The sequence below is a fragment of the Telopea speciosissima genome, chromosome 9 (genome assembly GCF_018873765.1).
Source record: "Telopea speciosissima isolate NSW1024214 ecotype Mountain lineage chromosome 9, Tspe_v1, whole genome shotgun sequence".
Taxonomy (NCBI): Eukaryota; Viridiplantae; Streptophyta; class Magnoliopsida; order Proteales; family Proteaceae; genus Telopea; species Telopea speciosissima.
In genome coordinates, this window is record NC_057924.1 from 53,228,849 (window position 1) to 53,238,981 (window position 10,133).

Here is a 10,133-nt window from a genome sequence, read left to right on the forward strand (position 1 = left end):
CTGAAATCCGCAGTTATGGGTTTTCCACCAAACAAAAAAGGTGACACAGCAAACTGATACGTCCATTTGATGGAAGATACTGTAGTTAAGTCATGCATATAACTCCATGCACACATCGGCACTGTTCCATAACAATTCTCAATAAACGGGTTGTAAAATGGTAAAATTTTATACAGATGGCAGAGGGAGTGTGACAACGTGAAACAAGTGGAACCATGTTGGGCTGTGACTCGAGCTACCTATTGTTGAGAATTATGTATCATCAGGTCCAACCCGTGCCTAAAGCACAAGGTATAAACAGATTCAGACCCATAAATACACCATATAAATGGACAAAATTTAAATGTGTATGCAAACAAACATACAGGCTCTATATATATCCCGGTAAATAAAGGACAATTTTCAGGTAAACTCAGAGTATAAAAAAATTTACTTGAAAATCTTCCATTTACATATTTCACCTGGAAACAAACAGAACCGTAAGGAATATTTTAGATCATGTGAAACCAGCTCCCCTGTGTATACTGAACGCATGGAATGAAGGTGAGATTTGGATCTCTCCAACGAGACCATAGGTCATTATGCCAGTAATTTGATGATACTGACAAGATGATCTGGCTAGGATTATAAAAGGGTGAACTATTAACCGTGTAAATATCCTATGTATGGACCATTCTATGGGGACCCAAACCCCCTTACATGTGTTTCATGCATTCAGTAGGAGCAACTCTTTGATCCTTCCAGTTCCCCATCAGGATGCATGTCTTCCTCAGTTCCTCTCAAGAAGCCCTAAAAATAGAATGTAAATATTTGATATATCAAATGAAGAAGATTTTCTAAATATGAAATCAAGTATACAGCTGGTTCAAACCTTTGCTCCACGACTTAGACTGTTCCTTGAAATGTCAACACCAACAATTTTTTCCAGGGAGGTGGAAATATCCAATAGACTGCCAGACCCACACAAAGTCAACCTGTAGTGAAAAAGAAATTCTGAACTCTCGATAGTTTATATTAGAAAACTATCAGAAGAAAAGATAAGCACACTAAATAAATACCAAAGTAGTAGCACGGGATTCATTGATGTGTCTCAATGTGTATTCCACTCGCTGCTTCGAAAGAGGAGGGCCGAACAGAGCCTGCTCCATTCTATATCTTCCAAGGGTTCCGTCACATGCAGCAAAGATATAGAATACTCCAAGAAGCACGTCCCTGCAAGGAATATCGATCAGTGCAACACAAAGCTGGTCGACATCAATACTGCAGGACATAATGCAAAACAAATAAAAGTAACAGAAATATGATGGTTCACTGTCAATCAAGCTGAGGCTTCACCTCTGTAAGTAATGTGCATGTGCTCATTCATCATGGTTGTCCAATTGATGGACCATAACGAAAAACAAATGGCTAGGGTGCAAAAATGTCTTAGGCGAAAATAGCGATTTGAGGCATTAAGAGATTCTTGGACATTGGAAGACGCTTTCATTGAGGCCAAGAAAATAAGCATTGATCAGAATGTAGGATCATTCAATGCATGCTGTTCTTCTGTTCTATCATAAATAGGCCCACAAGCCATTGGTAGGTAGAGAGTACAGCCCACTAATAACACAGTGAATTGCTTCTCAGACTATTTCCTTGACATAAAGATAAAAGGGAGATAGGAAAATGAATCTTACCCATAGATAACAGTGAAATAGACTTTGCAGAATCACCAGCTGCAGCAAAAATAAATTCATGAGGAGGAAGCTCAGTATTAAAATGAACAGACTGGTTCATTGACATCTGAGTTACGCATGCTTCAACCTGGGGAATCACTGCTCTTGTTCCTACTTCAAACTCAAACTCATCACTGCTCTCCAGAGATTCTTTCATATGTTCTCCTTTTCTTAGTAAAGAAACAACATAACTTATGCATATTAAAGACCTGTTAGACCAGAATTCAGACCTTCAATTTTGAAAGAACATGCACTACGTTCCTGGGTTGTGTTCAGCTGATCCATGCAACTTGAGGCCAACAAACTGCATTTTCAAAGAGCACTTGCAAGCTGACCAGCATGAACAGACAGACACAATGCAAACTCCTTTGACATTTTTCGGGATAAAATAAAAAACCATGAGTTTCCCCAGAGGAGGACAGCTTCTCTACATGCATATCTAACTTCTTAAGATATTTGTTTAACCATGACAGAACTTTCAAATCAGCATTCTGTTTGGTATCATTAGGCTTCCTATACGAATCTACACGTGAGCACTCAATTATCAGATCTTGACCCTTAAGACAATATTTTCACTTCACAACGGAAAGAACCTCCAAGTGCTATCGATTCCTTGTCATTAGCATTACATGATCCTCCATCATAGTTGTCAAGGCCTCCAAGTGCTATTGATTCCTTGACAACTATGTCCTCCATTCGCATATTTTGTTTCTTCTTCAGCTGAATTTGTTACTTTTAATTTCTTGGATGCTTGAGATGTTTCTGAGGAAGGATACACAGGATCAGTTATACTTATTATAGAGCAAGACTGGTTCTGATAACCAATGCTGACGGCAGAACTTTCCAAGGAGATCTACAAATATTATCTTAACTGTAAAAAAGAAAATGGCAACTTTTTCTTTACACATTCAAGAGTAAAGAAGCCAGTCTCTCACTCAATTTTCATTTGGGTCATGTTAAGATATGTAAAGCTACAAAGTACAAAGATGGTTTGAGCAGACAAGTTCCACCAAGGGTAAAAGTCTTCATGCGGATCTACTTGAAGCCAAAGTGATGACTCTAGGACTTCAGAATATGTGGTGTGCACTTTACCAGCACGTCTGTCTGCTCTTTGTGAATCTTTTGAATCTGCCATACAGTTGTTTTCATATTACAGTTACACAACTTGCGTTTGGATGTCGTTTATTGATTTTAGAATGTCCATTTTTTATTTTTTTTTCTGAAAAGGGTAAAACTATGAAGAACATGGTTCCTTATTCTTTAGTTTGGTGTTATGAAAAGTGAGAAATAAAAGAATATTCAAGGGAAAGAAAACATCTTATTGGCCGAGTTGCAAGGAAGTTGGATTAGGATTTAGAAACAAAGTTGAAAGCCCTTCAAACCAATTTCAAGAAAAGATCTTGTTTCAAAGTATTACAAGCTACTAGTTTCTACATGCCTGAGTTCTGGAGGACTTCTTCTATGACATGGCTGATTCCATTCTCTCTAATTTCAATGTTATTATCTGCATATGTTATGGTTTGTATATGTTATGGTTTTTTTTGGTTGATGTAAAGGGGTTAAAGGGGAATGTAGATGTTATTGGACTTCCTTTCGTTTTTCTTTCAAGAAGAAAAAGAATGAAAAAAAACTTGGATCCCAATTTGGAGCGGGGGGTGGCGGAGAAAGAAGAAGAACTCCGTCTACTCGGGGAGGAGATTGAAATGGTGGACCGAAAGGAATGGTCCATCTTGGAGGACGGGGCTGCCTCGTGGTGCGAAGACATTTGAGTTGAAAGGGAAAGCAAGAATTTTGGAAAGGGATCTCCATGCTATATATGACAAGGGGACTGATCCCGTGCGTGGCATGGGCCCGCCCGCATCCAAAGTCGAGCAAGGACTCGGTACCGACAATAGTGACGGTAGCTTTCTATCCCCTCTATTCATCAAACTCCTTATTCCCTTATCTTCCAAGAATGGATTGGAGAAAGGCTGATTTGAGAGAATTGCATGCATGCAAGGTCTCTGCCAGCCAACATTGTAGCCCCCGATCCGTCCCCAGATTCGATTCATGTATTTACTAAGACTTCAGCTACCCTTGCTCGGTAGTTCCGCTGCAGGTGCTTTCGGACCTTTCCTGGGCTCCGAAGGAAGCGCCATAGTAAGCACTACGTCTCTCTCATTATCCAGTATTTCCTCCTTGACCCTTCTTATGAAGTCGCACTAGGAGCTAGTGCTTGCTATCCCAAAGCCCGTGGATCCTATCCGAAATCTTTGATGCTTCTTGTTCGCTTATTGAAGAAGGCCTATTGTTGTTAGGCCCTAGTCATGTTCATTTTGCTTACATTCAACAGTAGCTTGGTCCATCTTTATTCCATTTCCTAAATGCCCTTTTATGGTAAGGGGATCCACATAGCCCTCAATTTCTTTTTGACTATTCTATTTGCATTTTAGTGCTGGAGATAACTTTATTCAATCATTCCTGGGATGGGAATGGGCAGCATAAAATGTTATGGTTTGTATATGTTATGGTTTTTTTTGGTTGATGTAAAGGGGTTAAAGGGGAATGTAGATGTTATTGGACTTCCTTTCGTTTTTCTTTCAAGAAGAAAAAGAATGAAAAAAAAACAAAATAGCTTAAACAAAAAAGAAAGAGAAAGAGAAAACAATGAGTAAAAGAGAGAGAGAGAGAGTGTGTGTGTGTGTGAAGTGAGCAATAGACTTCAAAAACATGAAACTCAGTCCTGCCAATGTAATAGACGCGCTGATTGACAAGCCACTGCAGTTTAACAGGCATGAATTTAAGAAATCAGCAGAATACCATAAATTTTTGAACCACAATGTAAGATCAATACATCCACATCATCCCAAATCTCTTACACTCACTCTTTTTCAACATATACATAGGCATAAAAAGTACAGTAACAGGAAAATCACATTATCACGCATAATGTTAATTATAGGACAAGCTTAAAGGCATAAATTTGATACCCCATCTCAACAGCCAGCGCAAACCCCCTCCCCCTCTCTATCAAAAAATTGGTGCGAACCAGATAGGTGGAGACACAGAAGAGATGGGCTTTGAGAAGAAAGGTTCATTGCTGTTATCTTCTAAGTGAAACAATCCAACTACTGTTCTTCCACCTACTATAGCTTCAAGCACTGGTAGGTTGTCAGCTTCTGTGAAATATATGCAATTTCCTCTAAATCCAGGGTAGTCACGTGCCGAGACAGATAAGGCAGTACTTGTGCCAATAAATAGCATTTGATCACCCAATTCCTTCACCTTAGTCCATTTCCGACCCTTTGGATCTAACTTGAATATCTTGAGCAAAACAGTACTTAGGCTGTCACGTAGATAACATTTCATAACCATCAACAACTCTCCAAGACATTCAACCAAATAAAAGGACTTCCCCATGTTAGTCGGAAGGCAAAGATCCTCTTCTGCTGGACGAGCAATGTTACAGCTTGTTACTTTTGGATGAGGACCCAACTCCACAAATTTAAGATCACATTGTTCAGTAATAGCATACAATCTTCCATCGTAGAAAATAATGTCTCGAAACTTTTTTCCCAAAGCGGTCCATTTCTCATCCCCTGGCCTACAGAAGGCTAAATCATGCATACAATAAATCGCTATAACCACACAATCATCCGTTCCCACAGAGGGCACAATATTTTTATCATCCAAATTAGAATTATTGTTAGTAACAGCAGCAGGAGGTGACAACAACATAGCCTTGTCAATAAAGTTGTCATTCTGTACATAAGGCATATATGAAGGTAACTGAACAGGAAGAGTAGCTTGCGGTGGAAGTTCAATTACAACTCTAGTAAATGGATTCAAAAGGAAATTGCATCCCATCTTATCCACCATTATCAACCATCCCCAGTTAGACCCAAAACTTCGAGCACCATAGGCTTCAGGCAATTCTAATCTGAAAACTTTGGCATGGGAGAGACTGAAAAACCCAGGATGATGATCCTCTAATGAAAAAAGCATCAGCCATGGGAGTTGAGGTCGCAGGTGCAACAACCTTATTTTCTTGGCAGCAATGGCCATCGCTTGCCAGGACCTGCAGACTGCACTAAAGCAATGAAAACCCACCAAGTCTAACTTGCTAATGATCAACATCATGATATCCTCTGGAAGTGCAACAGTAATATTCTTGACATCATGGCAATCGATGGTGTTCTTCAACTTTTTTCTATTGGTACCAGATATAGTTGAGCAGGTAGCAATAGTATTGCAATCAGCGGAAAGGGAAGCCATGCTAAATAGCAAATAACCACAGATACCACGGTTTGGGAGCTCACACCTCTACCTGCTAATACATGAAATCAATTGAGTAAATATACACCTAAAGAAAATAATCACAATTAAAAAATAACATATACGAGATGTAAGGAAACTGAGAAAAAATGATAAGAAGAAGGGAGCCCCAGAGACCAAGCACTGGTTCAGACACCAAACTCTTAAAAGTTGTTCCTTGCAGAGTGTAGTGTCATTGATGCACTGTATAATTAATTAATTGGAACAGTAATAACAACAATCCGCAATAACAAAACTTTATATTGCACATCCATCCATTGAGTCCAATAACACCAAATCTCAATTAAAACATATATCAACAAATTAAACCAACAGGAAGAATAAACACACACACAGAGGACCTGTTGAATGAAAAACGATTTGAGTACCTAGAGTGACTGATCTTCAATTCTATGGTATTGAAGCGCCCACCAGGAATTGATGATCCCCAATCGAACTTCTATCACTCTTCCGCTTGATCCAATCCTTCCTTCGTTCTAAACTTCTAAGCTTTCACCTTCCCCTATGAATATACACATATGCTTTTCGTACTACCAGTAGGATTTAGCTTAGAGTGCAGGATTCCCAGTTATAAACTGATTCTGATTTATCCTTTCCAAAGAAAACCCTATTACCTTTAGCTACACACGCTTCTCCTCTCTCCCTCGTGTGAGAGTGAGTTGCAATCACCCATTGTATTTGAACCCTCGTTTACGGTTCACCCAAAGCGCACGTGCTCGAGGAGCATATGGCGACAAGAGTCCATCTAGACCGCCCAGAGCATAATCAAAACGACCAGGAAAACGCAACGGTTTAGGGAGAAAGAACGCCACTTGGTTGCGTAGTGCGGCATGTACCTGTGCTTAGACACAGCCGTGCTGAAAATGACTGCCGCATCCCCTAAAAAGACGGAAAAGATCAGGGGTGCATCGATCATTTTGCGCACGACTATCTGAGATGCAACTGTGCAGGTACACGCCACACTATGTGACTGGGTGGTGTTATTTATCCAAGGTTTAATATTTCGCGATATGTCGGTATCTCGGGCCTACCGAGATATTCGAGATACCCAAAATATCGCGAAATATGACCAAAATATTATATTTTTTCTGCAATATTTCGGGGGTCTATCTCGGAGGGTATTTGGCCATATCTAGGCCTGAAACTTCATGGACAGCCTTATTTAAGCTTAATAAACACATTTAAAACATAAAATTGCAAAAATATGAATTCAAATTGGTGTTTTGGGCTTGCACCCTTGATTGACATACGGTCGTCGACCCTAATGTATAAATAGTTAAATACACATAGATTAGGCAGTTAATATTTAATAATAGTATTTAACTTCATCACATATCAAGTTAAAGCCAATACACATTGATGAGTACCATGATTCTCATAAACTCCATAATATTCAATAACTCAAAACTCAATAGCTCAAATGCTTAAAGCTTTAAAGGTAATACACTAAGTGTCAAAGTCACAAGACTCGCAAGTCACAACTCACAAGTTCATAGATCAATGAAATCACAACTTAAGTTACAAATTACAAGTGCTAAACTACTAATAGTAGTTGCTGTACCTCCCTGGATCAATCCCACTCATGCCTTGCTGGAGTCGACGTCTATTGCTCTCTGTTTGAAGGACATATATGGACCACGGTATAGAATCGGAGAAGAAACGAGTGTAGTCATCCACAAGTGTCACGTAAATGGAATCATCAACATACTGTAATTTACCACCAAAAAAAAAAAACATATTGTAGGTAACCTATCCTAGGATATAAGCTAGGGTTACCAATCGATCCAGTCCGTGAAGAAGATGATCCACTATGATATGATGTTGGCGCCGGCGCAAGAGGCGATGGCATTGGCTGCATGTATGGTGGTGAGGTTGGTAGCTAGGTCTACTAGGGTATGCAAAGATGTTATCTACAAAAGATGATCCAAGATGTCCCGGGAGGGTAGTAGTCATAGTCCCCTACCCCACTAAACGCCCATATGATGATGATCCATATCCATATCCACCGTAAGTTGTGATGCACCATAATCCGATGCCAATGGAGTGGTATGTGCGTCAAAAGATGGGGCACGCCAATGTCCAGTTGGTCCTCCCTCCCTATCACCCATACTCAAACCACCAACAGAGCTAGATAGGTTATCAATGTCCATGTGATCAGGTTGCAACTGTGTTTGTTGACCCCTACGCTTCCTGTTGTATGTATGTAGGGGGCCTCTTGAGGGTGGGGGTGCGGGGGCACGTGCTCCGTGGTTCGTATCTTGTGTGGCATGATCAAAATGTGTCTCTCCAGTGAATCGGAGTGGCTCTACAGGTGCCGTATCCTGGGCCTTCTGGCTTACCACATAACGCTCTCGCATGCCGTTAAATTCTTCACCGGCATCACCACCACCAACATCACCACCACCAACATTACCATCACCGCCACCAGCATCACCATCATCACCATCATCATCATTTGAGGACTTAGACCAGTCTTCATCATCAGCAACATTGCCACCAGTGGGCTGGAATGGTATGGATAAGGCTTCCCTTGCATGTATCTGACCCTCGTCAACCATATACTCGTTCACATCAGCACCAATCTCAGAAGCTATCATGGGGTCGGGCCTACCTCCCTCCTCATCCAACACTGGCTCACCTCTATCCCTCACCCAATCCACAATAGGGTCCTCATCGTCTAAGTCAACTTGAAAGATGTCAGCTAGATCAATGGTGCCCCTCTGTCCCTCATGTCCCATGCGTATGTGTTGCAGTTTCAGCCTCAAGTTGTAGTGCACATACACCATGTCAGATAAACGTTGAGACCCCAATCTGTTGCACCTCTTGGAGTGGATGAGTGCAAAGGTACTCCAGTTCCTCTCACAACCAGATGCAGAACATGTTTGGGCAAGGACTTTAATTGCTATTCTTCTTAAGTTTTCAACCGATTCCCCATACAATACCCACCATTCAGCTGCATTATAAGTTTATAACAAAAAAGATATGTGTCAAATATTGTTTCAACTTTCAAATTTCAATATATATGTAATTTAAAACTTAAAAGAATTATCAGCATCACCACGTGCTCTGCCTTGTATCGCAGCCTCAGTTCCAAAACTTCCCAATGCATCCCTAAATACTTTGATCTACACCCATGTGAAAAATTAGTAAGTACTTCTTCGCTACTTATTTGAAAGCATCAATAAGTCGAGTTTCCAAATGAACTCACCTCATTGTTGTTAATTGCTTGTAGTGCACCATCTGGCTCCAACTTCTTTACTACTTGTTTCACAGCATCAATAAGTTGAGTTTTCAACCCAAGCCTATTGTTATATTGATACTTAGGGTTCAAGTAGTATGTTGAAATATGACATATAGAATAGAGGTATTGTCAAATGCATAGGTAATTAGTAAATAATAATATTATGAATTAGTAAACATAAAACAAATTTACTCACCAGCCTTATGCAGTGGATGCATAAATTGATTCTCCCAGCGAGCATTTATGATATCTAAGAAGTGTTTGCTACTGCGAGGAGCCACACTATAGACACTATCTTTCATCAAGTCTATTGCAGCATATAGGACTGACATGGTTGGGCCCTTCAGAGCGGAGTCAGCAACATGTAGAACTTTAACTACTGGCTCCAAAACTTTCACCACTTTGCTTAGTTTGGTCCAGAAGTCCTTAGATGACATCGTTGCTTGTGCTTCCCTCCCATTTGCAGTCTTGGAACCCTTCCATTCAAACCACTCCTCAGAAGCAAACATGCTTCTCAGCCCGGCCTTCTTTGTCTCAATGCTTTTGAGGGCAATGTAGTTAGTGGCAAATCTTATGATGCCAGGCTTAACCAGGTCACTCCCACATTTTTTCCTCAATAGATTGAGTGCATAGGAGTGGTTGTATACAAAGTTGGTGACTTGTCTTGCACTTTCAACCACAGTCTTCACCAACTTTAATTTTTTCATATCTTTTAGCATTAAGTCAATGCAATGGACTGCACAAGGAGTCCAGAAGAGTCGGTACTTACTATTGTTCATCATCTTCTCACCGGCCAGCTTGAAGTTACTTCCATTGTCCGTTACAATCTGGACAACATTCTCAATACCCACATCTTTTTCCAC

The 10,133-nt window shown here is 40.3% G+C and overlaps 2 protein-coding genes across 2 annotated transcripts; both read right to left on the minus strand.

Annotated features, from left to right (window-relative positions):
- Nucleotides 1-1,049: 1,049 nt before the first annotated feature.
- Nucleotides 1,050-1,919, minus strand: LOC122640458. The gene is made up of 2 exons (XM_043833664.1): nucleotides 1,677-1,919; nucleotides 1,050-1,212 (listed from the first exon to the last, which is right to left on the minus strand). Exons 1-2 carry the CDS (start codon nucleotides 1,870-1,872, stop codon nucleotides 1,091-1,093), a joined length of 318 nt encoding a protein of 105 aa, XP_043689599.1. The 5' UTR covers nucleotides 1,873-1,919; the 3' UTR covers nucleotides 1,050-1,090.
- Nucleotides 1,920-4,724: 2,805 nt separating this feature from the next.
- LOC122639084 (F-box protein At2g26160-like) lies at nucleotides 4,725-5,969 on the minus strand. The gene has a single exon (XM_043831920.1). It carries the CDS (start codon nucleotides 5,967-5,969, stop codon nucleotides 4,725-4,727), a length of 1,245 nt encoding a protein of 414 aa, XP_043687855.1.
- Nucleotides 5,970-10,133: the final 4,164 nt, after the last annotated feature.

Bases quoted from the DNA above. Each gene is read 5' to 3' on its own strand.
- LOC122639084 (XM_043831920.1), bottom strand. From the start codon at position 5,969: ATGGCTTCCCTTTCCGCTGATTGCAATACTATTGCTACCTGCTCAACT.
- LOC122640458 (XM_043833664.1), bottom strand. From the start codon at position 1,872: ATGAAAGAATCTCTGGAGAGCAGTGATGAGTTTGAGTTTGAAGTAGGA. The intron at 1,213-1,676 runs GTAAGATTCATT...TATTCCTTGCAG, and splicing joins TATTTCACTGTTATCTATGG to GGACGTGCTTCTTGGAGTAT.